General features: G+C 37.7%; 1 protein-coding gene across 1 annotated transcript in view; it reads right to left on the reverse strand.

The window, feature by feature from the left end:
• The window catches only part of IL1RAPL2 (interleukin 1 receptor accessory protein like 2), a 541021-nt gene that overhangs the window by 452214 nt on the left and 60833 nt on the right, over nucleotides 1–27974 (reverse strand). Inside the window, exon 6 of the mRNA XM_089904905.1 lies at nucleotides 25246–25399. Coding sequence (XP_089761031.1) covers nucleotides 25246–25399 — 154 coding nt within the window. The remainder of the gene's footprint in view (nucleotides 1–25245; nucleotides 25400–27974) is intronic.

The following is a 27974-nucleotide window of genomic DNA, read 5'->3' on the forward strand; positions in this document are numbered from 1 at the left end:
CCCAGCACACAACAGGCTCTTAAGTAAATGCTAATAAAGGAATGAAGAAATACTCTCAAGGACAAGAATATGAAAAGGCATCATGGTATAGTGAAAGGAAAACAGATGTAAGGATTGAGATTTTTGTCAACTAGCAATAGCCATGTTTCTAAATCAAAAGGTCAGTTCTGATCCCTACCTTACATGACCAGTCAACAGCATTCAACACAGTCCTCACTCTCCTTGATTCACTATCTTCACTTACTCCCTCTTGGTTTTCCTCTTGCTTCATTGGATGCTCCTCTTCAATCTCCTCTGTAGTTTCCCTCATATCCCCGGCCTCTAATGCTGGCATGCATTCACAGTTCAGAACTTGGACTACTTCTGTTATCTAACTACATTCCCCAATGATCTCATGAATTTGCTTATCATTTATATGCTGTTCACTCCCAACTTGATTTCTCTATGGTGGACTTCTCCCTTCAACTCATGTACTCAACATCTCCACTCAGATGTCTGAGATGTCTCAAATTAAACATGTAGAAAACCAAATTCCTGATCCCTAATCTTCCCCATCTCAATAATCAGCAAATCCACTCTTAGTTACACAAGCCAAGAAATCTGGAATCATCTGTGACTTGTCTCTTTCTCTCACACCCCACACTCACTAGAACCAAAAACTGTTGGTTCTAACTTCAAAATATAATCAGAACTCTATCACTTTTAATTCCCCTTGCTGCTAACACCCTAGTTCAAGTCACCATCATCTTCCCTCTGGACTATAGCAATATCCTCTTAATTGGTCTCCCTGCTCCAGTCCTTGCCTGTTAAGTCTGAGTTCCACCCGGGGTCCAGAATGCACCTTGTAAAATACACCATACCATGCCAAGTCTCTGCTCAGAACCCTCCAATGCTTTTCATCTGTGAGTAAAAGCCAAAATCCTTACAACTGCATACATAGCCCTACATGATCTGATCCTACCACCTCCTCAAGACATCAACTTCTAATTCCTCTCTAATTCTCCATTGTTCACGCTACTCCAACCACTCTGGCCTCCTTATTGTTCAGTGAAGCCTAAAGGCTCTCACCCAGGGCCTTTACACTTGCTACCCCTCTGCCTAAAATAATCATTCCTGAGATATCAACACGACAAAAATCCCTCCCTTTTGCCAGGTCTCTGTTCAAATACAACCTTATAAATGAGGCTTGCTCTGACCATTCTGTATAATATAGTCAAAATTCCCTACCATCTTGCTTGATTTTTCTCCACAGCACGCCTCTCTCTCCATCCCTCTCTCTCCCAAACACACACACACACACACACACACGCACACACACATACACACTGCTCATTTGTTTATTGTCAATCTTCCTATCTTCCTCCACTAAAGTGTACACTCCATGAAGATAGTTGGGGTTTTTTGCAACTACTAAATCTTCATCCCCTAGAATAATACTCAGAGTATATTAGATGCTTGATAAATATTTGTTGATTGAATGGATGACCAAACACACTGGTTGTTAACATCAAGCAAGTCACTTCGACCCTCTAGATTCTTATGATCTCCAATCAAATGAGAGTTTTAGACTAAAACTTCTTCCAGTTTCATCATTCTATGAACTTATAACTTAATCTTCTTCTCAATCATCTCAGGCCTCCTTAGCACACTATCAGGAAAAGTATGTATTCAGTAAATTCTTATTTGTGTTCTATGATTTGGGATTAGAAGGACCTGCATTCATTAATAGCTCTTCCGTGCCAGGCAGAATTTATATGCAATATGACTTTTAATCTTCATGATAATCCTATAAAGAATTTATTACTATTCTCACTTTACAGATGGGGGAAACTGACACTCAGAAAAGCTAGATGCCTTGTTCAGGTTCATACAACTGGCAAAAGGGTAAGACAAGAATTAAACTCTAGTCTGTATGGCAAGTCCTGTGCCCATTCCAATAAACTAGCTTTGTCCTATGAAGGTTAAAAATGACAGTTTTAACAAAAAGAAAAAGACAGTACCAATACCTAATGGTAACTTAGTTTGTGTGGAAATGACTGAAAGCCTGTGATGAAGGCCCATTATTTTGTAGCCAGCCCCCGCAGATTATTTTTCCCAGAATTCCCTCTTTGCAAACAGTACCACCACCACCACGACCCAAGGATGCATACTAAAACAAGCATGATGTGATCACCATTTTCCCCTAGTCTATGTAGTCACTCATATACAGCCATAAGGTTAGGATATAAGAATTCTAATTTAAAGTAAATAAAAGGGGGAGTGTTTTTCCCCCAGTATATGCTCAGAACAATATTCACTAGAGTCCATTAAATGTGAGAGCCATGCCCAAACTAATCAAGTGACAAAGAGTAGATAGATGATTTCCTGGGACCAGGAGTGAAGGGGATTAACTACAACTTTGTAGGGTTACATAGTAGCAGATATTTGTCAAGACTCATTAATGGGTGCATTTTATTGAATATAAACTTTATCTCAATAAAGTTGATTTAAAAATAAATGAATGTGAGAAAAATCTATTTAGAAGTTAGTTAAATAAAACAATAAAATAATATGTACTGCCTTAAGCAAAGCTGAGGAATTAAATGGGAGTATATGGAAGAAAATTTGAAAATAATATTTTAATTTATAAAACTAAATAGCAAACTACCCTGTTTATTTAAAGCAGGATTTAATTTGCCCCAATTTGATTTACATACCACTTTTCAGGAGTCTGTTGTATCTTATAATGAGAGAGGAACACTTAAGAGTCTGCCAGAGATTGAGAAATCAGTCAGTGACACTAGAAATTGCCTCTTGACTCATAGGCATAGAATATACAGCCAGGTTGCATATTGTACTAAGCGGAGGATAGAGAAGGAGGAAGGGGGAAAAGGGTATCTTTTCCTTTACAAAGCTTAATGTCTAGTGAACATGTCCGACAAATGAGTGCATATAAATCCAAAATAACCCAACTCCACAATGACCCCTCTATTCTTTGGCCTCCCTGAACACAGTTCCCTAACTCTGTCTAGCCTCTAGCCGATTCCCCTCCTCTAGGCTTCCATAGCACCCTTGGCAGACGCCTATCAGATATTTAGTCCACCACTGAACTCACTGTAACTACATGCTGATTTTCTGTACCCCTCCCTGATTAGACTGTGAGGTTCTTGAGGATAAGCACCATAATTTATTCGTCTCTGAATCTCCAACACCTATCATGATACCTAGCACATAGTAGCATATAGAAAGATCTGTGATTGAATAAACCTTGTCGTACCTGGACCTCTCACTGAAAGGCACCACAATCCATCCAGTTGAACAAGCAAGGAGCCTAAGAATTACTTAAGAGACAGCCTTCTACTCATCTAATACTCCATATCTAATCTATCATCAAGTCCTGTTGATTTTACATTCTAACTAGCCCCTCAAGTCCATCTGCTTCTCTCCATCACCACAACTTCCACCCTAGTCCAAGTTACTATCACCTCTAGCCTAGACTAGAGCAATCCCATCTATTCTGGCTCCCCTCCAATCCATTCTCCATACTGAAATCATTTGATGGGTTCATTGCCATACCCTTCCTTAAAATCACGTTAATGGCTTTCCATTACTCTTAGGATAAAGAGGCAATCTTTAGTGTGGCATAAAGGCCCTACATTGTCTGTCTCCTAATCGCCACCTTAGCCTCATTTTATTCTAGTCTTTTCCTCCCTCACTTCACTCCAGCCAGCTGAAGGTGGCCTTATTTTAGCTTCTGGTATTTACCATGATCTCTCCACAGAGCACAGTTGTATATGCTGATGCTTTTGCGAGAAAAGCCCTTCCTTCCTTTCTTTTCCTAGTTAATGCCCATTTATACTTTGTATGTCTGCTAAAGCTTTACTTTCTCTAAGAAGCCTTTCCTGAACTCTCTGATTAGGTCAAATCCCCCTAATACATATTCTTTTAACAGATGTAGCTCTTTCCTTCATACTATTTTCACAATTAAAGCTTCATATTTATTTTTCTGATTGTTTAAGTTCTGTTTCTCCCACTAGATTTTAAGATCTTAAATGTAATAACTGTGTATGATTTTGCTCCCCACTGCATTCCCAGAGCTTTGCACAGTGTCTGTCATACAGTTGGATCTCAAATATATATATATATAAATATATATATATATTTGTGTATGTGAAATTTTGAATTTTATTTACTTTTTTATACAGCAGGTTCTTATTAGTCATCAATTCTATACACATCAGTGTATACATGTCAATCCCAATCGCCCAATTCATCACACCCCCACCGCCACCCCCCCGCGGCTTTCCCCCCTTGGTGTCCATACGTTTGTTCTCTACATCTGTGTCTTAAATTCTATCCTGCAAACCGGTTCATCTGTACCATTTTTCTAGGTTCCACATATACGCGTTAATATACGATACTTGTTTTTCTCTTTCTGACGTACTTCACCCTGTATGACAGTCTCTAGATCCATCCACATCTCTACAAATGACCCAATTTCGTTCCTTTTTATGGCTGAGTAATATTCCATTGTATATATGTACCACATCTTCTTTATCTGTCAATGGGAATTTAGGTTGCTTCCATGTCCTGGCTATTGTAAACAGTGCTGCAGTGAACACTGGGGTGCATGTGTCTTTTGGAATTATGGTTTTCTCTGGGTATATGCCCAGTAGTGAGATTGCTGGATCATATGGTAATAATATTTTTAGTTTTTTAAGGATCTTCCATACTGTTCTCCATAGTGGCTGTATCAAATTACATTCCCACCAACAGTGAAAAATGGTTCCCTTTTCTCCACAGACTCTCTAGCATTTGTTGTTTGTAGATTTTCTGATGATGCCCATTCTAACTGGTGTGAGGTGATATCTCATTGTAGTTTTGTTTTCCATTTCTCTAATAATTAGCAATGCTGAGCAGCTTTTCATGTGCTTCTTGGCCATCTGTATGTCTTCTTTGGAGAAATGTCTATTTAGGTCTTCTGCGCATTTTTGGATTGGGTTGTTTGTTTTTTTAACATGGAGCTGCATGAGCTGTTTATATATTTTAGAGATTAATCCTTTGTCCATTGATTCATTTGCAAATATTTTCTCCCATTCTGAGGGTTGTCTTTTTGTCTTGTTTATGGTTTCCTTTGCTATGCAAAAGATTTGAAGTTTCATTAGCTCCCATTTATTTATTTTTGTTTTTCTTTCCATTACTCTAGGAGGTGGATCAAAAAAGATCTTGCTGTGATTTATGTCAAAGAGTGTTCTTCCTATGTTTTCCCCTAAGAGTTTTATAGTGTCCAGTCTTACATTTAGGTCTCTAATCCATTTTGAGTTTGTGTATGGTGTTAGGGAGTGTTCTAATTTCATTCTTTTACATGTAGCTGTCCAGTTTTCCCAGCACGACTTATTGAAGAGACTGTCTTTTCTCCATTTTATATCCTTGCCTCCTTTGTCATAGATTAGTTGACCATAGGTGCAGGGGATTATCTCTGGGCCTTCTATCTTGTTCCATTGATTTATATTTCTGTTTTTGTGCCAGTACCATATTGTCTTGATTACTGTAGCTTTGTAGTATAGTCAGAAGTCAGGGAGTCTGATTCCTCCAGCTCCGTTTTTTTCCCTCAAGACTGCTTTGGATATTTGGGGTCTTTCGTGTCTCCATACAAATTTTAAGATTTTTTTGTTCTAGTTCCGTAAAAAACGCCATTGGTAATTTGATAGGGATTGCATTGAATCTGTAGATTGCTTTGGGTAGTATAATCATTTTCACAATATTGATTCTTCCAATCCAAGAACATGGTATATCTCTCTATCTGTTGGTATCATCTTTAATTTCTTTAATCAGTGTCATATTTTTCTGCATACAGGTCTTTTGTCTCCCTAGGTAGGTTTATTCCTAGATATTTTATTCTTTTTGTTGCAGTGGTAAATGGGAGTGTTTCCTTAATTTCTCTTTCAGGTTTTTCATCATTAGTGTATAGGAATGCAAGAGATTTCTGTGCATTAATTTTGTATCCTGCAACTTTACCAAATTCATTGGTTAGCTCAACTAGTTTTCTGGTGGCATCTTTAGGATTTTCTATGTATAGTATCATGTCATCTGCAAACAGTGACAGTTTTACTTCTTCTTTTCCAATTTGTATTCCTTTTATTTCTTTTTCTTCTCTGATTGCTGTGGGTAGGACTTCCAAAACTATGTTGAATAATAGTGGTGACAGTGGACATCCTTGTCTTGTTCCTGATATTAGAGGAAATACTTTCAGTTTTTCACAATTGAGAATGATGTTTGCTGTGGGTTTGTTGTATATGGCTTTTATTATGTTGAAGTATGTTCCCTCTATGCCCACTTTCTGGAGAGTTTTTATCATAAATGGGTGTTGAATTTTGTCAAAAGCTTTTTCTGCATCTATTGAGATGATCATATGGTTTTTATTCTTCAATTTGTTAATATGGTGTATCACATTGATTGATTTGTATATACTGAAGAATCCTTGCATCGCTGGGATAAATCCCACTTGATCATGGTGGTATGATCCTTTTAATGTGTTGTTGGATTCTGTATGGTAGTATTTTGTTGAGGATTTTTGCATCTATATTCATCAGTGATATTGCTCTGTAATTTTCTTCTTTTTGTAGTATCTTTGTCTGGTTTTAGCATCAGGGTGATGGTTGCCTTGTAGAACGAGTTTGGGAGTGTTCCTTCCTCTGCAATATTTTTGGAAGAGTTTGAGAAGGATGGGTGTTAGCTCTTCTCTAAACGTTTGATAGAATTCACCTGTGAAGCCATCTGGTCCTGGACTTTTGTTTGTTGGAAGATTTTTAATCATAGTTTCAATTTTATTACTTGTGATTGGTCTGTTCATATTTTCTATTTCTTCCTGGTTCAGTCTTGGAGGTTATACCCTTCTAAGAATTTGTCCATTTGTTCCAGGTTGTCCATTTTATTGGCATAGATTTGCTTGCAGTAGTCTCTTAGGATGCTTTGTATATCTGCAGTGTCTGTTGTATCTTCTTTTTCTTTTCTAATTATTGAGTTGAGTCCTCTCCCCCTTTTTCTTGATGAGTGTGGCTAATGGTTTATCAAATTTGTTTATCTTCTCAAAGAACCAGCTTTTAGTTTTATTGATCTTTGCTATTGTTTTCTTTGTTTCTACTTCATTTATTTCTGCTCTGATCTTTATGATTTCTTTCCTTCTGCTAACTTTAGGTTTTGTTTGTTCTTCTTTCTCTAGTTCCTTTAGGTGTAACGTTAGATTGTTTATTTGTGATTTTCCTTGTTTCTTGAGGTAGGCTTGTATAGCTATAAGCTTCCCTCTTACAACTGCTTTTGTTGCATCCCATATGGTTTGGATCATTGTGTTTTCATTGTCATTTGTTTCTAGGTATTTTTTGATTTCCTCTTTGATTTCTTCAGTGATCTCTTGGTTATTTAGTAACGTATTGTTTAGTCTCCATGTGTTTGTGTTTTTTACGTTTTTTTACCTGTAATTCATTTCTAATCTCATAGCAATGTGGCCAGAAAAGATGATATGATTTTAATTTTCTTAAATTTACTAGGCTTGATTTGTGACCCAAGATGTGATCTATCTTGGAGAATGTTCTGTGCACACTTGAGAAGAATGTGTAATCTGCTGTTTGTGGATGGAATGTCTTATCAATATCAATTATATCTATCTGGTCTATTGTGTCATTTAAAGCTTCTGTTTCCTTATTTATTACCATTTTGGATGATCTGTCCATTGGTGTAAGTGAGGTGTTAAAGTCCCCCACTATTATTGTATTACTGTCGATTTCCTCCTTTATAGCTGTTAGCAGTTGCCTTATATATTGAGGTGCTCCAATGTTGGCTGCATATATGTTTATAATTGTTATATCTTCTTCTTGGATTGATCCCTTGATCATTATGTAGTGTCCTTCCTTGCCTCTTGTAAACACTCTTTATTTTAAACTCTATTTTATCTGATATGAGTATTGCTACTCCAGCTTTCTTTTGATTTCCATTTGCATGGAATATCTTTTTCCATCCCCTCAGTTTCAGTCTGTATGTGTCCCTAGGTCTGAAGTGGGTCTCTTGTAGACAGCCTATATATGGGTCTTGTTTCTGTATCCATTCCGCAAGCCTGTTTCTTTTGGTTGGAGCATTTAATCCATTCACGTTTAAGGTAATTATAAATATGTATGTTCCTACGACCATTTTCTTAATTGTTTTGGGTTTGTTTTTATAGGTCCTTTTCTTCTCTTGTGTTTCCCACTTAGAGAATTTTCTTTAGCATTTGTTGTAGAGCTGGTTTGGTGATGCTGAATTCTCTTAGCTTTTGCCTTTCTGTAAAGCTTTTGATTTCTCCATCAAATCTGAATGAGATCCTTGCCAGGTAGAGTAACCTTGGTTGCAGGTTCTTCCCTTTCATCACTTCAAAGGGATGTGCCACTCCCTTCTGGCTTGTAGAGTTTCTGCTGAGAAATCAGCTGTTAACCTTATGGGAGTTCCCTTGTATGTTATTTGTCATTTTTCCCTTGCTGCTTTCAATAATTTTTCTTTGCCTTTAATTTTTGCCAATTTGATTACTATGTGTCTCAGCGTGTTTCTCCTTGGGTTATCCTGTATGGGACTCTCTACGCTTCCTGGACTTGGGTGGTATTTCCTTTCCCATGTTAGGGAATTTTTCAACTATAATCTCTTCAAATATTTTCTCGGGTCCTTTCTCTCTCTCTTCTCCTTCTGCGACCCTTATAATGTGAATGTTGTTGTGTTTAATGTTATCCCAGAGGTCTCTTAGGCTGTCTTCATTTATTTTCATCCTTTTTTCTTTATTCTGTTCCGCAGCAGTGAATTCCACCATTCTGTCTTCCAGGTCGCTTATCTGTTCTTCTGCCTCAGTTATTCTGCTCTTGATTTCTCCTAGTGTAGTTTTCATTTCAGTTATTGTATTGTTTATCTCTGTTTGTTCTTTAATTCTTCTAGGTCTTTGTTAAACATTTCTTGCATCTTCTGGATCTTTGCATCCATTCTTTTTCCGATGTCCTGGATCATCTTCACTATCATTATTCTGAATTCTTTTTCTGGAAGGTTGCCTATCTCCACCTCATTTAGTTGTTTTTCTGGGGTTTTATCTTGTTCCTTCATCTGGTACATAGCCCTCTGCCTTTTCATCTTGTCTATCTCTCTGTGAATGTGGTTTTTGTTCCACAGGCTGCAGGATTTTAGTTCTTCTTGCTTGTGCTCACAAATATATTTTTAAGCAAATAAAAAATACAACTATACAGAAACAACAGCAAACTAAAGAATACACAGTTTTACTTTTAGGAATTTCTATCTCTTATTCAATAAATATTCTTTCATCTTTGAAACAAAGTTGTTTCAAGCACTGTGCTAAAGAGATAGGAATGCAAAGGGGCAAGATTGATATAACTCCTGTCCTAATGGAACTTACCTTCTAGTTTAATGAGAGGGTTATTTTTCTAACAATTTTATTTATGAAGTTATATATTCTATAACTCAACTAAAGTACCATTTTTACTGAGTAAGTTATTTGCACTTTCTAACTTTTAATGTATTATTAGAAGCTGCTCTGTTCTATCCTGTGTCAAGGCTTTTCTGCTCTTGAGCTGATTCCATCTGCCAATATACTATATGTGAGGGCCGTTTCCTTCCTTTCAGCCTACTAAGTAGGTTAGTGGTAGTAATAGTAGTAGCAGTGGTAGTACTAGTACTAGTAGTACTGGTCATAGGACCAGTAAATAATATTCATAATGACAATGGCAATGATAGAAATGGGTATCATTTACTCTGTTATCTCAAATTATCTCAAGAACTCTGCAGGGTAAAAGTATACAAACAGATGTAGACATGCAGGCTTAGAGAAGTTCAATAACTTACCCAGGGTCATTTGGCAAGTTACTGTTAAAGAAAGAATTTGAAACCAAATCTTTCTGACTTTAAATCTTGTGCTCTTTCCACTCACCATACTTTTTCTAGAGCAAGGGAGACTGCTGGGGTGATTTTCTCAGTTCTGCTTCCTGGTATCTCCCTGCTAATAGACTTTAATGTTCATGACGTAGTTCATGAGTTGATTTTGTAGTGCATATAATCCCTCAGGAGGGGAGAAGGTTTTGAGGATCAAAAAATCTTTGGAGTACAAAATTGACTTGTGAACCAACCAAAAAGGGATAAATATGGAGTTTGTAAGGGCTAGTTTGAAAACTGTCCTCTTTTAATGTACATTCTGAGAATTAGTGAAGAATATACGTTAATAGCTTCTGGAAAATGTCAAAAATCCCACATACTTCCACAGTTTTGCTTGAATGACTTTTATAAACCAGATAAGCAGAACTCTCTGAAGTCTTTACATTAATCTGATTTAAATATTTCAATTATAATGAAGATATCAGTTAAATTTGGCATAAAAAAGCTTCTGAGGCAAGATTTAGGACTAAGTTAGAAAGGCACTGTGGAGCAGTAGAAAGTGGTAGAAAGCAGCATTGTATTAGGACAAATCCCAGCTTACCTACTCCCAAACTGTGTCTTTAGGGTACATAAATTAACCTCTCTGGATTCTGCTACCTCATGTAAAAACATGAGGGAATCAGATCATATTCTCATCGAAGTCTCTTCTAGCTCTTATCCCCTCCTGAAGCTATTTCTACTTCGCAGATGTTACTGGGTAAATCAAAAGTCTGTGTAGCTAAAATTTCAACTGAGTAAAAATCAATTGGTCAATCAACTGAAAAATAAGCCTCCAAGAATTGGAGAATATTTGATTGACAGGGCAGTATAAATGTGTGCTCTCTCTTGCAGAAGCTCTAAGGAAATTATTTTGGCTATCTCTCCCGTATCTTTCTTCTTAGTCCTTCCCATCCCCAGACTTACATAGGCCAGCTGGTATGGTGTACCTGCATGCCCCCAACAACCAGTGCAGCAGCAATTACTTTAGTGCCTTTGCAGAGAAGAGACTCAGAAAAATCTTCCTAGAATTGAGTTAAAATGAGGAACTATAAGAAGGAAAGGTGTGCAAACCAGAAAGCACAAGGGAAGGCAAGCCCTCTGGGCTCTAACAGGCACAGGCTAAGGAGCAGGGTTTATGCACAGTTGTGAGGGATTTTAGTTGGGAAACAGGTACCTAACATCCAAATGCTGGACCCTGCTTATCTGTGAGAAAAATCATAGCTCTTCCATTGTGCATATTCCCAAATATTCCAAGAATATGAGTTATTCTCCCTGGCACTCAAGGTCCTCCAGTAATCAAGTCTACTTTACCTATCTAAATTTACCTCCCAATGTTCTCTAGCACAGTCCCCTGGCTTCACCTTCTCATTCAACTTGAGGAGGTATGGATTATAAGCTTAGAAATTAGAGAGATTCAGGGCTTCTCTGGTGGTGCAGTGGTTAAGAATCTGCCTGCCAATGCAAGGGACACGGGTTCGAGGCCTGGCCTGGGAAGATCCCACATGCCGCTGAGCAACTAAGCCCGTGCATCAGAACTACTGAGCCTGAGCTCTAGAGCCTGCAAGTCACAACTACTGAGCCCACGTGCCACAACTACTGAAGCCTGCATGCCTAGAGCCTGTGCTCCGCAACAGGAGAGGCCACGACAATGAGACGCCCGCACACCGCAACGAAGAGTAGCCCCCATTCACCGCAACTAAAGAATGCTGTGCACAGAAACAGAGACCCAACACAGCCAAAAATAAATAAATAAATAAATTTATTTATTTAAAAAAAAGGAAATTAGAGAGTGGCCTTCAAATTCCAACTTAGTCCCTTAATAGCCGTGTGACCTTGGGCAAGTTACTTAACCTCAGAGTTTTGATTTTCTTACCAGTAAAATAATAACACCTACTTCACAAGGTTTTTGTGAAGTTATCATTCAATGAGGTGATGAAAATTATCATAATAGCTATCATTTATTGTGAACCAACTACATACCAGGTTCTATGCTCCTCTCATTGTCCTGCACTTAGGGAATTATACTCCTGTTGGAAGTAAACATCAAATTAAGAATTCAGAACAAGGCATCCCAAAATTATAAAGGCAGCTGCTAGTCTAGGCAGGCAGTCACCTTCAGAATGGCCAGCAAGCTTAAGTGTCAATTTTATCTCAGTAAACCTGGGAGGGTGAAGAATGATCAGCCAGCGCTGAGTATCCCAACAGCAGGATGTGTGCATGCACCAGGAATCAAGGACCGGGCCCCGTGCAACAATCCAAATTAGCAGGCTTTTATTCAAAATTGAGGAGATTTAGCAATAAGTTTGCACACCTTAGTATTTTCTTTATTTTCATTAGGGTGTAAAAGACTTAGGAAATCTGAAGAATTTGAAAGGAAATTTAGAATCATGTTTCCTAAAGTGTGGGATTGGAATAGGGAATGGACAGCTGCATACTTGCTGTGTGGCCTTGAGCAAGTCATGTAACTTCTTGAATCTGAGTTTCTTTATATAAAAATTGGGGCCTGTACTTTGAAGGGATGGAGTAATGATTAGAAATAAATATATGTAAAGTGAATTATACGGTACCTGAAATAGATTATAAATAGTGTCTCTAGTTATTATGGCAATAGTTATATTCCTCTAGCTCTGACGGATTCAAATGTCAGCTAAATACAGGATGTCATTCCCACATATCAGCAAAAATACAAGTACAGACAGCATGCCTGATATTTAGCAAGTTGATGAGGTTTGGAAAAATCATGATAAGTGGCTTTATTACACTGTCCTGATCCTGGAGAAAATATGTAACACAAGGCCTAGGAGCTGCAGTTTTCATTGATCTCCTATAGTAATCATCAGTTGCCACACACAATTTAGTATTTCATTGTATTCTACCTTATATACCATGCAGACTGCTCCCAAATTTATACCTCCATCCCAGACTTCTCCCTGAATGCAGGACTTACATATCCAACTGCCTATTCAACATCTCCTCCAGGATGTCTAGTGGGTATCTCAAATAAAAATGGCCAAAACAGAACTCTTGGATCTTGCCACAAAATCTTGTCTCCCCCACTCTAATTCAGTTCAGTAAATACAACTAGTGTCTACTCTATTAACTGAACCAAAAACCTAGGAATCATCATGAGAAAGTCCAGTCATTTTTATCTCTATAATATCTCTTGAATCTGTCCACATTTTACTATCTCTATCACCACCACTCTAGTCCAAGCCATCATCGTCTTTCTTTTGGATGCTGTAATAGCCTCTTAACCTGTCTCCCTGCCTCCTTCCATCTATTATCCATGGAGCATCCAGAGGAAGATTATTTTTACGTAAGTCAGAAGGAATGTGACATTGTTCTACTTAAAATCATCAAAAGGTGCCCTCCCACTCTAGGATAAAGACCAAAACCCTAAAAGGCACTGTGTTATCTGGTCCTTGCCTACCTTTCCAATCTCATTTTGTCCCACTCCCCGTCACTACTCCCTGTGATCCAGCCACATCACTCTCTTTCTGTTCCCTAAGCATGCAGGGATCTTTGGCACCTCAAAGTCAACACATGCTGTTCCCTCTGAAATATTTTTCTGATCATCTTTCACCGTGATGGCTTTTTCTTAACCTTCAGGGTCCAGCCTAAATGTTATTTTGCTTCAAGTAAACCTTCTCCAATGGTCCAATATAAAGTAACAGCCTACCTACTTCTCAGTTATTTTCCTTTATATCACTTACTGCAATTATTAATTATATACTTATACATGTGTTTTTTGTTTTGTCTCTTATCTATTCCCACCCCACATTACACTACAAGCTCTATTAGGGCAGAACATGTCTCTTTTAGCTCACTTCTACTCTGCACAATGAATATTTGATGAAGGTTAAAAAAAATCAAATATATTCATTGTGGATCCAGGGTTGATAATCACTGTATTAGACACTAAATACTTGTTCACTTGTCCCAAAATGTCCCTTTCACCTTTCACCTCATATTGTAGACAGGACGTAAATTAAATAGCATTGTGAAGATAATTTTACTGGCACAAAATATAAGGATATTGATATTAACAGATGTCCATTTTAGAAGCAAGGTGGATTAGATGATTTAATTATAATGTTAAACACCTTTTATTAGAAAAAAAATTCAAGCCCAATTATTTCTCATGCAACTTTTATGCCAAAGTTTATAGTGAAGCTATGATGCCCTGAATATCAAAATTGAGCAAACGACTCAGGGTATTGATCCAATATCTCTGAACATTATTATTACAGCCTTGCCATCTCATTTTCCCAGAGTACAGCTGAAGAGAATTATCAGAAATTACAGGTAGGGTCTGATGCAAATAATTCAAAACACAAAAAACATTAAAATTCACTCATCCAACAAATATATCAAATGATTACTATAAGCCAGAAACACAACTGGGTGTTTTTTCGAACCAGTCAGAGAGGATCAAGGCAATGTGCCCCAGAAATGAATCAACCTTCTCTGCCTGCAGACCCATGCCTAAGCATCTCATCACTTAGGCTTCTGCATCTGGTGCTTCCCAATTATTTCTTAGGATCCCCACTGGAGAGTGGTGCCAAATCATGGGGAGATTTCTAGCTATATAAAGTTCTCCTGGCACCAAGAAATGATTTATGGACTTGAACTGATGAATTATTTTCCTATTTGACAGCCAAAGGAGGCCATTTCACTGCCTTTTATAAACCAGTGATGAATTATAATGCCATAAGGAATTGCTGGACAGGAAAAGGCCATTCTCCTTAACATGCCTGTTCTAGGGACTCATTTCCACCTCAGCTTTGTCTCTGCAGCCTTTGCTATTGGCTCACACATCATTAAAATGTCTTGCTGGCTGCAAAAGCTCATTTATACAGACAACATTTGCTCTGACCACCTTAATTGACAAATTATTCCACATGATTGCATCTCCTTGAATGAAATAGTTTTGCCTAAAATACAAACATATGTAGCCCTTTGCTTGAGTTTGTCATAGCCCCTAGTTAACTTCCTAATTTTTAAAATTCATCCCCTGTAAATGAAGCACCCTATTAAAAATATCAATTTGTTTTAGACAATTTATCAGACTGTTTTCTTGTGGTAAAATGGCTGTGAGGTCATTTTTGCAAGTGTTCCAGTAATGATGATGATGATACTGATACTAATCATAATAATTAATATCATTGATTGAATACCTACTATTTCCCAGACACCATTATAAGTGTTTTTCATATATTTTCTTCACTCAGCACAGCTACTACACCTCCCCATTTTTAATGGAGAAAAACCTGAAATTCAGAAGAGTAAATTAAAGTTCTCAAAGTCACACAGTTACAAGGATTTGAATCAGATTTTTCTGGTTCTAAATCAGGACATAAGGGAGCAAATCAAGTTTTCAGAGTTTGCCAAGGGTCTTCTCTTAGAATCATACTCTTTGTTTTGCTAAGATTCCTGTGTGTGTGTGTACGTGTGTGTGCGCATCTGTATCTTAACCTTCTACATATAAGAAAATTTTTTGTTGTCAAATCAGATCATAGTACTATGAGCAATACATTGTTCTATAAGCATTTACTAGTGGAAGGGGCTCAGGCTTTGAGAAAACAATAGCCACCTGAATCTTCATTCTAGCATCATTGTTCAGTTGTAAAACACTGAGAGAAATTACCTAACATCTCCAAATTTCAACTTCAGCATCTGTAAAGAGGGGCTAAGGTGACAATACCACACAGGATTTTTTTGATACTTAAATGAAACCATATCTGTGAAAACATTGAGCCCAGCTCCTAGCTCCATAATTGTATTTTGTGTCTAAATGTCAAGATAAACCTTTGTATGGGGAACCAAGAAGCTTGGAGAACATTAATCTAACTGGTGAGACAAAACCTAAACAAAGATGTCTAAGATAATTAATTATAAATTAGCATCAGTCAGTGTGGTGAAAACTTATAAAATTGCCAAGGGAATTTAGGAGAAAGAAACAGGTGATTGTAAAATAAAGTTAATCTGTGAAGACTTCCTGGAGGAAGTCCAGAAGTGCAAATATATCCTGGCAAAGAAGAGTATGAAGGCATGAAGTAGGCAAACAAGCAGGAAGGTAAGGAGTTAATGGCATTTATGTAGCACTGTTGTGTGCAAGAGCCATGCAGGTAGTCTGTGGCATGTTGCTTTAAGAGCAAGGTTTTAGAACAAAGGTGGGTTCAGATCCTAGCCCCACCACTTACTAGCCGTGTGACCATAGACAAGTAACTTAACCTGAATCTCCATTTCTTCCCTTACAAAATAAAGACAATATTGGCAACCTTCCAAGGTTGTTGTGAACTTCGACTGATTGTGAAGTACAGTGCCTGACCCAATAAATGGGCATTCTCTGAGCATCTACTCCACTGTGTTGGATCTAGTTCATGGCTAATCTCCCACCATACTAAGCTCCTAGTTTTCATCCTTTTACAAGGGTAGCTTGATAGAATATTCTCAGCCTTCTCAAACCAATGCTTTCAGGTTAGCAGAGAGCAAGGTAGCTGAGAGTCTCACAAATGAACATAATGGAACTAGGAAAATCTGTGCCCATGGATCTAAGGTGCCTATACACCTAGGATTCATAATGTAATTCCTTCCTAAGAACTCCTTCCCCCACCCCTAACTCAAGTCAGAAAAGTCAGTCAAGGAGTCAATGATCACCTCAGGTGCTGGAAGAGAGCCACTGGAGCGGAACTGGCCTAGACTGGGCACGTTTGCCACATCCTGCTACTACGGTGCTCTAACTTGCTCACCCCCAGCCCTCCCAGCAAGCTGGTCTCCCGCACAGCTACTTGCGAAAGGCTCCCACAGGAATGAATGTTCTCATAGTCCCTGACTTTACAGAGGAACAAGAGTGTCTTTCTGCTGATGGGACAGTTAGTGTGTTCGTTCATCTCCCTGTAGGGCATAGAAACACGACACAAAAATTTTCCTAGGACAGAGACTGGAAATCTCTTTGACCCTGGCTGTCACTAATAGGGTAAGAGATAGCACTGTGTCATAGGTTGAGGCAAAGGAGGGAAATAAGGGGGAGAAAGGAGAGACAAAATAAGAGTAGCAGAAGAGGAAGGGAAAAAAATCACTCTTTAGACTGACATTCAAGGCCCTCCTTCCCACTAATTCTAAGTAGGCTTTTTAAATTCCTCCTTGTCCCCCAAGGTCATGAGTAGAGCTGACCTTGTTTCTAGAGGAAGCAAACAGCCACCTGAAGGGTATGAATTGTGACACTCTGGGAAAGGCCCCCCACAGGCACTGCAAAGCTGCCAGAAATTCCCACCATTAGTCATGCCTATGAGTTACAGAATTGAAATATCTATTAAATTGCAAATATGTTAGCTTAGAAGGGAAACATTTTGGCCAATATCAGTCATGAATTCTTTATCTCTTTGAGGTATTAGATTAGCCCCACCAGAAAGCAAGGATCTGGGGAGATGGGCTACAGAGAAGACATGACATTAGGACATTTAAAAGAGCTAGAGAGGGACAAAGATGTCATTCAGGGTGGGCTGGGTAGGGTAGGAAAGGCCAGGGTGACCCAGGAAAAGAGGGAGGCCTAGGAGGAAAGGCAAAGGAGCTGCTGCAAGCCGGTTTGGGTCATAAGATTTCTGTACCTGAAACTGTGCAAAAGAACAGTCAATTATGAAATGCACAGTCAGTCATGTGAAAGTTCCATTAATGTAGCCAAGAACTATTGACTGCTGAGGTCTTTCCTCATTAAGTCACAGAAAAGGTATAAATGAGATATATTCTCATACGATAATCGGGATACAGACATTCAGATCGTATCAACTGGCTGCTGAGAGGGAACAGGAAGGAGAGAGAAAACACGCCAATGATTTGTCCCCCTTGGTGCTTCACATGGCACTGCTTCAATGCTGCTCTAAGGTGGCTGCTTTATCCCCGGGGCTCTTCATTTATCTGTAACATTTGAGACCAACTTGCTTCATCATCTAAATCGCTCTTCTCTGGAAGGTGATCAATTTGTCAATACCCCTCCTGTAGTATTACATCCATAAATTGTGCCCTTCACTCTCTGCTTGGATCGACCAGTCTGTTGGATGGTGTGATTAGGATAGCTTCTGAGTGCTGTTCTCAGTTTGTCTATTAACTGCTCTCCAGACCACTTTAAGATTTTTTTCCCCACTTGCTGCTGGAGATGGAAATCATGGAGCAGAGTCTGCACCCACCACACAGCCAGTCGCTTGTTTAAAAGTGCTACTGAACCAAATTCTTTAAGGCAAAGGCCACAAATCGGCAGCCCTCAAACAGAATTTAGCCTACAGGCATGTTTTATTTGGTCCACGCAATGCTCAACAAGCCAGGAATTTCCACATAAAAATTCAGACTTCTAGCATCTCTTCAAAAATTAGAGGGCCTAGCAGCACTGGATCCTTAATTTCATATAACAGCAATCAGCTAGGGCTGAGTTGGTACTGCAAGGACTCTCCAACTTGCTCCCATCTGTGGCCTCACACACTCACTCAGGTATATGACCTGCCTGGCTTCTAGAAGCATTTTGAATATTGATTAGGGAATTACCCCTTCACTGGCCTAGCGTCAGCCATCAGCAGTAAATGCTTTTCCTTTTAAAGAAGGAATCGAATCAGAGCTATTTATTCTTAAAGCCAAAACAGTGGATTGGCAAATAAGCATTTTAAATAACAGGTTATTTCAGGGATCCTTAGCTCTGGAGACCTGAGCTCTGGAGTCACCATTTTTGGAGTCCTCTTTTGGGTTGCATCTCCTTTTTATCTGGCCCAGAACCCAGGATTAAGGGACTGTGGACAGAGTAACAGGGGGATAGGATAGGAAAGTATTGTGTTAGGAATCAGCAGATATGGGTTCTAGTCCTGGCTATGCCATTCACCAGTTCCCAGCCCAGGGCAAATGGTTTAAACACTGAGCCATAATTTACCCTGCTGAAAAATACAAAATACAAATAATGATAGCAACAACAACAACAATCTTTGCCAACTCCATAAAGTTCTGTGAGAAACAGAATGAGATCTCAGAAGTGAAAGTGCTTTGAAATTATAAAGTTCTCTACAAATACCAAGCTGTCTTATTTGTGCCCAACTGAAGCACTCATCAATGAAATAAGCACCCAACCAATCCAAGCTACACATAATGTCTGAGTACTTACTATATGCTCAGCACTTGGGGAGATGCAAAAGAATTGGTCAACAAAACCCTGTCCTTAAGGAGCTTATAGGCTAGTTGAGAAAATAAGATAAACAATGGAAAACAAGATTATAATTGTAACATAAACATAATGCCTGCTAAGTATATTACTGAAACTGTTAAAGATACAGTCATCAGTAGGATGCCAGTAGACCCAGGTATTCACTTGACTACTCAATTAGCTTTTTTTTTTTTTTACAGTTTATTCTGTGGAAACAGCATCTTCAGATACTCTCAACCAGGGGAAAAGTGTTACGTGGTCATACAGTTTAGGAAATGTTCTAAACTATGGCCCACCTTCCTTTTAGAAAATTATAATATATATTAGAATATAATATACACTAAGTTGCCCTGAAATGCCTTGCAAGAAGGAAAGCTATATAACTTTGACCTAGCAGATAAACACATTGCCACAGAACTTCTCACCATTCTCTCTTCCTTTCCTTTTTCTCTCCCCAAAGTAACTATTAACATCTCTTAGAATTGGAGCTCCATAGAACACAGTTGGGGAAACACTATTTGTCCTAATGAACATATTTTAAATTTTCACAGGTTCCAAAGGGAACATAATTCTGTCTCTACCTGTCTCCTTCAAGAACCACATTAGAAACTTAGATCCTATGCTCCTGGTTGCACAGAGTAGACATTGATTTTTGTGATGATTGGTCTTTACCAATTGAATCAATGTTGTTTAACTAGACTGTTCTCTATTTCTTCACTTCTACTAATTTGAAATCATTGCCATAACTGCAATGAACCTTACTGGAATTGATTTTTTTTTCTCAATACGGATTTTCTATTAATAGGGCCACATGGCATCAAAACATGCAGCCTGGCAAATTCTATCTTCTGTACATTCTTGCTTTTCCTGGAACCATGTTGTTCCTTGTTTCTCTCCTGGCACTGTCCTAAGCTCAGATTTAATTATGTGTCCCATTACTACTAATCTCATCTAAGGTGCTCACTGAGAGCTAAGGACTAGGCTCCAAAATGTCAAGTGTATTCTTTTTAGGGTTATCTAAATTCCAGCAGGGACTTCAAATTGAAGACCAAATAGTTAATGTCCAAAAAGGTCATTATAGTGGGATGATGTACACTGTGATCAATATTTTGGCATCTTTTTCAATGTACATAATATGGGTGAAATTGTATGGTTTGTGCTTGGTGATGGTTGAAAAGTTATAGTTGAGAGTCAGAAAGACCTAGATTCATATTTGTGCTTGGCCAATTACAAAGTATGTGACCTTGGGACATAGCCTCTTTAAGTTTTAGTTTCTTATTCTATAAAATGAGGACAATAATAGTAACCACTCTCATATGGTTGTTGTGAGGAATAGATGAGAAAATGAATGAAATACACTAAGCACAATGTCTCCTTCACAGTGAGCTGTCAATAGACATTAGCTCTCAGGGTGCCCCTATTATGATAACTTAGTTGTTGGCTTAGAGATCACTTCTCCTGTTGCATTATTATCACTCAGTCAGAATCTCCACTTCTTTTTATTCCTCCATCTCTCCACCATATCTCTAAATTCCACTGTTTTTCCTAAACCCACTCTCACCCCAGTGTCTCAGGATTAACTGTAGAGGCATGAAAGAACAAAGAGCCAGGGCCAGGAAAAGCCCATTTTCAAATCTGATGGGAAATTGCTTCCTCTGTGTGTAAACAGATGCCATTCTCCACACCAAAGGAAGGTTACCCTAACAAGCTATGCAGTCTAAGTGACACCTTCAACAATGCACTACAGTTGGTTTTAGCTTTGCAAAGTGAAATTAAAAGCAATTACTGAAGCCATGCATTTGAACATCTTCACCAAAGACTGATTCCAGCTTCCAGTTTGCAATTTAATCAAGCCTTGCATGACCAGATTGATTTGCTGCTATTATAGTAATCCAGCAGCAAATCTTTGCACCTATCCATAGAATAAATCTCTCTTTCTAGCCATGACATTAAGACACCAATGGGTTAAGAAGTCTCTCATCCCTAATAAGTGAAGAGTCTCAAGTCAGGAACTCTAGAGCTATCTAAGATAATCAGGAGTAGGGGTATTATTTGCATATTCACCAGAGAACAGATTAGTGTTTTCTTTTCTAAATAGTCAATATGCTTTTCTGAAAAGGCATAAAATCATGTATTTATGAATGATTTGTTAGGTGAAGGGTGAATTATCTTCTAAATAGAGTTAATTAGTATTGGCTTCCTGCTTGGGTTCATTTTTGGGAGCCCCTATAATTTATGTCTGTCATTGACCTTCTCAAGGTAGACGTTCTCCTCTATTATAATAGGAGACACTATTCCATTATCTTGTCCACTCTCTCCCACTCCTCTTCTCCTTCTTCTATTATCACTTGTTCTACATTCTCATGTAGTCAACCTTCCCTTCTTTCCTTATCACTTTGACTAGGCTTCTGCACAAAATTCAATGTGAGAATAAAGGAAAAAAAATATCTTTAAAATAGCAAATATCCACCTGAAAAATGCTGTGGGAAATACAACTGTTAGTTGTTGGTATCTTTGGCAAATGACCTAAATACCCTGTTGTACATGTCTATATGTTGTTAAACCACTCCCTATTTATCTGCAGCCTCCAAAAGTATAAAAAAGAAATGTCTACAATAACAGTACACAGGTCTTCTATGATTTAAATATTAAAATGATTCCAGAAAAGTTGCATATAAATCAAATCCTACTTAAATGCAGCTGGCTATTTAAAGAAATCTCATGACAAATTCTTTTATATTGAAAAAATAATTTCATAAAGCCAAAGATTACCTTCTATTTAATCAGTTTTGAATAACTAGATCTTTTTACAACCGGTATATTTAAAGCAAGTAGTACCTATAGACTTTAAGAGAGCACTTGTTTCACTGAAGAAATATTTCTGATTTATAAATTTAAAAGAACAGTGAGAAAATAATCTTTTAAAATTTTGATAATCTTTTTAAACTTGCATACTTGCAATACACAATCTTAAAAACCTCTACCTACATGATTTTGTAATTAACCAACTCTATGATTTTTGTATTAATATTCCTAGCCCATGCCTGCATATCGCTAAACTCAAAACAAGTATAAGTGGGTTACTCTTTAAATAATCCCAGCCTTATATTTTGAAATATAAGAGGACAATCTGTTAATTGCTCTTTTTTTTAACATCTTTATTAGAGTATAACTGTACAATGGTGTGTTAGTTTCTGCTTTATAACAAAGTGAATCAGTTATACATATACATACGTCCCCATATCTCTTCCCTCTTGCATCTCCCTCCCTCCCACCCTCCCTATCCCGCCCCTCTACGTGGTCACAAAACACCGAGCTGATATCCCTGTGCTATGCGGCTGCTTCCCACTAGCTATCTATTTTACGTTGGGTAGTGTATATATGTCCATGCCACTCTCTCACATTGTTCCAGCTTACCCTTCCCCCTCCCCGTATCCTCAAGTCCATTCTCTAGTAAGTCTGCATCTTTATTCCCATCTTGCCCCTAGGTTCCTCATGACCATTTTTTTTTAGATTCCTTATACATGTGTTAGCATACAGTATTTGTTTTTCTCTTTCTGACTTACTTCACTCTGTATAACAGTCTCTAGGTCCATCCACCTCACTACAAATAACTCAGTTTTTTTTCCTTTTTATGGCTGAGTAATTGCTCTTTAAACAAGGAAACAAGGAATAATATAGCTTAGACAATATTGCAAATAAAATAAATCTTCACAGAGCAACCTCTTGAACTTCAATACTGAGAAGACATTTTGTCTCTACATCAAGTATAACATTTGAACTCTGTGAATAAATAAACTTGATATATACTTATATGAACAATGACTCAAGGATAAGTTTGAATTATTTTTTCTAGTATGTAATATATACTCAGTATATTTTTATTTAAATAGTAAATGAATAAATTACTGTTTCAGTGGCTGAGGTTTTATCCTCACCCTCCCTTGACAGATTTCCCTTAGTGATCAAAACTCTGTATTTTCATGACAGCTGTTAGGAGCTTAGGTGAAACAATTTGGGACCTATGAAAATTAGTTTTGGTGTGTGTGTGTCTGTGTGTGTATGTGTGAACTAACATGCTCACAAGGGAATCATACCTGTGACTGACTTCTTTGGCACCATTTTCTCAGCTAGTATTTCTCAAAGCATGATCCTTGAAAGGCATGCAAGAGATTCCCCAGGACAAAAAGATAAATTCCCTGTCTTACTGATGTACTAAATTAGAATCTGGAGGAGAGAGATGGGAATCTATATTTAAGGAGCCTTATCTTTACCATACCTGGGTTCTTCCATGTGATTCTGATGCACATTAAAGTCTGAGAAACTCTGAGAGGTAGAGTTCAGGTGAAATTTTAAATCCCCAGTTCAACTTTTCTTAAAGTTTAGGGCAAGTGAATTAATGCCTTATAAGACACCCAAAATAAGCTCCAGAATCTAAAAACAAACTAAAGAAACAAATGTGTTGTCACCATAACCCAACAGATGGAAGCATAAAAGAGGTTTGATATTTACTTTATTCTGGTCCAACTTAAAATATAAGCTAAACACTATAATGTTACAAACTTTACTAAATGACCTCCAAATGGAAGTGTTCTGAAAGCATCAGATAAGGATTGTGTGACTGTGGTCAAAGTGATGATTCTGCAAGGATTTGTGCATGGTCAGGCCACTTATGAATGATGTATAACTGCCTATGATTGACTCTTCTGCTTGAATGAGGCAGGAAGTCTAGTTCATACTAAGGGAATCAGAAATTAAACAAAAGCAGATCTTTGCTATTTGGATTGGCCAAATATGGTAGTTATTTTGAAAGCTCATGGAGAAGCAACGTGCAATTCTCATCAAAATAATAATTCAAACCTTCACAGAAGGTACTTTACAATTCAGACTAAGAAGTAGAACTGTCATGTATCAGAATAGAGAATGAACTAAAGTATATATATTAATTTTTAATTAATTTTAAAGTATATATATATTGATTTTTATTTTTACTCCTTTTGTTAACATTTAGAATTTAGAAAAAGATGAAAAAAGAAACTAGTTGACTCTCAGGGATCAAAAACTAAATCAAATATATGTTATACAAATGAACTTATTAAGCAAGTATCATTATTAGTAGACTGATTTTAACACTATCCCAAAAAGGTCAGCTAGCCATAAACAAAAACAATATAGAAGAAAATCTATATTCCTAACATTAATGAGAGTATGTTGTAACTAAACAACTAGTTGATGTCAACATTAGATGGTTAAACAGGTAATGCTCAAGCTAATAAGTGCAATAAATATTACACTTGTCTGGATAATGTCAAATTTTACCATGGCTCACATTTTACCCACAATACAAAAATGTGTGTGTATACTTATACACACACACATACATCTAAAACATATATAAGAAGAATAGAATTAGTCAAGATTTGCTCAGGCACAATAGTAGGTGGACCTTTTGTCACACTGTTTCTTAAGGTCCATCACATCCATTGTCAGGGATAATCTTTATGTCATTAGGGTCTGTCCTATTTTGCTGAAAATTACTTACTAACATTCTCCACCAGGTAAGAATATTCTGAGTCTCTCTCTTCCATTGTGAGTAGAATTACTAATTTACAATTTGCTTGTACTTCTGATGTAAAACACACATGTGCATGCTATTCATTTGGAGTTGCTCCATTTAAGAATCACTAGAACCTCACAATAACATCACTCATTTATGAGAAATTCTATACAAATGATATTTTGGATGCAGTCCAAGAAGATTTCATTACAAAAGCCCAACAGAACCTCATTCTGAGGCAGCCTTCACCTGCAAGAAGGCTCCACATATGGGGTAAGTCAACATTCTAAAGTGGTTCCAGCATATTTCTTCTGAGACGCTTAGTAACAATCAATGATACCCTGAAGAGTTAAGAACCTTTCATAAAAGCAGAGAACAGATATGCAGTAACTGGTACCATGTTCCCTAAATTAATTGTCCATATTCCACATATAGCTTATCAGTATAACTTATTAATAGTGAGTTTCACAACTATTTTATTTGTAGCTAATTATAAATTCACAGCTAGTTTACTCTTTGTTTGGAAACTTTTTCTTCCTGTACCAAATTATACTTAAAATCTCATTTGCCATGATTTGGTTAAACCAATGCTTACCTGTAACTTTCAATTCAGTTGTTCTTCTTACAAGTTTTCCTTCATACTTAAGCTCACAGGTGTAATTTCCCCCATCTTCTTCTTGAACTTCCTGGATTAGAAGGGCATTTCCTTTCTGTATTATGATGCTTCTCCACATTTTTGGCTTGCATTCCTGCAGAGAAAATATTTTCAAGTAAGCAAAAAATAAAAATTTACATCACTAAGTCTTAGTACTGGCAAGTTAGTACTTTCACTTTTTTGTACTCTTCTCTTTAGTTTTCAAAATATGTAGCTAAAGAGTTACGTCAATGACCAGAAAACATCACAAATGCATCTTATTGTATCCAATTGAAAATTCACAACTACCACCCTAAGAACCGCTTTAAAGGCCTGATCCCAAGAGCAGAAAGTCCTTAGAGACATTCTGCAAAAACAGAAAAGCATACAAGATCCCCAAACGCAAAAGAGGTAGAGCAGTCACTGAGTAGCATTTTAATGCCCTGGTTCTTTCTATATGACAGGAATATGTCCTAAGAGTTCTAAGAGGATAGCGTTCGCTTAGCAACATAATATAAACAAGGGAGCCTTAGGCATTATTTAAAAATTCTAATTGGCTTTTACACTGGCAATGGTTTAATTAATTTTTATAGTAAAACCTAATAATAATATTCAAGAGTCTCTCTCCCCATAGTCAAGAGATCTATTGTGAGGAGGTTGAGGGGGGAAGGGGATCAAGAAAACGAGGCTTGAGGAATTCTCTAGAAACATAGCTAGGTAAAATGAGGACACACTTTGTTGTAATAAGGTAATGGGGAAATGATCCACTTATTTTCTGAGTTCAGTGATCTGTGACCAGATAATAAGATTTGGGTTTTGAGGTCAATTCTTTTACTCATCTGGTAAGAATGTGTTGCTACTGGAATTGGACTTTACTAGAAAGGAATGATTAATTTCCGTCGACTGACAGAGATACAATAGCAGAGTATGTAAGAATATTCAGCCAAGTGGCTTTGTCTTTTGGGAATTTTCTCAGACTACGTTTTACATATTGCTCCAGTTTGTCTACCACTTATCTCAAATGTTCAACGAAAGTGGTGGCCAAAAGCTGTGCAAACATCCGTGAAGCTGTGGGGGATAGGTGTGAGGGGGTACTGAAGTATTTTATCATTTAAATTCTGGATCTGTCAGTTAAGGAATTAAAAAATTGATCATGAGGCAGATGACATGAATAATAGTTGAGGACAGTTTCCATATTCCCCATGGTATATACAACATCTATTCTACCTCTCCTTCTCCCCACCCTTACTCCCACCCTCTGCAGACACATCCTAAATATTCATGTAAAAGTAAAATCGGTGCTGACTCTCAATCCCCAGCTCTGCATGCTTGAGTGTGTGCATGTGTGTGTGCGCACATGTCGTAAAATGGTTTGGAAGAGTGAGTACCCATTTATTAGATTTTACTGTAACAAAATTTCTTCTGTTATGATAACAGAAGTGAAAACAAAACACAAAAACTGACACTTAAGTTCACAGGTATAATATTTAAGAGATACACTTGCTTTATGTCCAATACAACTACCCACACACATTGTCAGAGAGTAAATAAAAGTAATACTGTCTAGGGCATCTAGATATAAAGCTGCTTCACTCCCTAGGGTCTTTCCAAAGAACACTTAAGGGTCTGTCTGAAATTCTATTACATACCATGTCTGGCAAGGTTTATCACCTATATGAGATTTGCTTCTGAGTTAAACCTTGGGATATAAGGTTTCTGGGAAAATGAAAAAGAAAGACTGAACAGAAAGAAAAAACTAGCCCAGCTGCCACTATCGTCATACAATAATAATCCACAATTATTTTCGCATTGCTTCCAACTCTGATAGCCTCAGATTTCTAAAGAATCATTCTGAAGGTCATTAAACAAAAATATGGTCCCTCTGGGCATTTTGAGAGGAAAGGAAAATGAAAACTGAGCTGCCTCACTTTCACAGAGCAGTGGTGGGGGCAGGCAAATGAGCCCCCACACTCACTTCATTCAAAGACAAATGGCATCGTTTTCTAATGTCATTTTTTGGGGGAAAGTCCATATGCAATTAGCTCTGACCATTTTCATCTTCTCTGCACACTGCTTTGTTTTTTTTCCCCAGGAAGTAAAATCTAAAGAGTGTACAGGAATTACAAAACAACTCCTGATGAGGAACAGCCTGGAACCTTCACATGTTCTTTGGGATAGATACAGATAGTCCCAAGTGCTTTTCAAGTTATCATCTAGCCTTATAAAGGATTCCTTGTACCCAACAGAGTTTTTGTTTTTAACTGTGCTATAGGAAAATGTTATCTTCAGGTCACCTCCATCCTTCTGGAACAATGTAGTATAGATGAAAAGGCAAACTGGCTTCAGAGCAAGACAGCTCTAGGTCAAAATCTGGGGTTCACCCAAGTTCTGTGATCTTGGGAAAATTTGCCTAACTTCTTTAGGTCTCAGTTTTTTACTCTGCATGTGGGGATACTATACACTACCATATGAACAACCAGAATCCAGAGGCTTGCAGAGTTTATTCATTACACTCTTGCTGGGCAGCACTATATTTAGTGGTCATCCAACAGAGAGAATGCTTTTCATCCCTAAACTTTCACAATCCTGGATTATATCTCCTCCAAACGTCTGGCTCTACTTGGTGAAACTTGGTGCTAATGGACTAATCAGATAAGAACACATCTTCACTAATTGGTTAACCATCCCCC

Source organism: Delphinapterus leucas, chromosome X, assembly GCF_059928025.1.
Source record: "Delphinapterus leucas isolate spDelLeu-1000000601 "Yukka" chromosome X, BTC_Dleu_Yukka2, whole genome shotgun sequence".
In the NCBI taxonomy this organism is placed as follows: domain Eukaryota; kingdom Metazoa; phylum Chordata; class Mammalia; order Artiodactyla; family Monodontidae; genus Delphinapterus; species Delphinapterus leucas.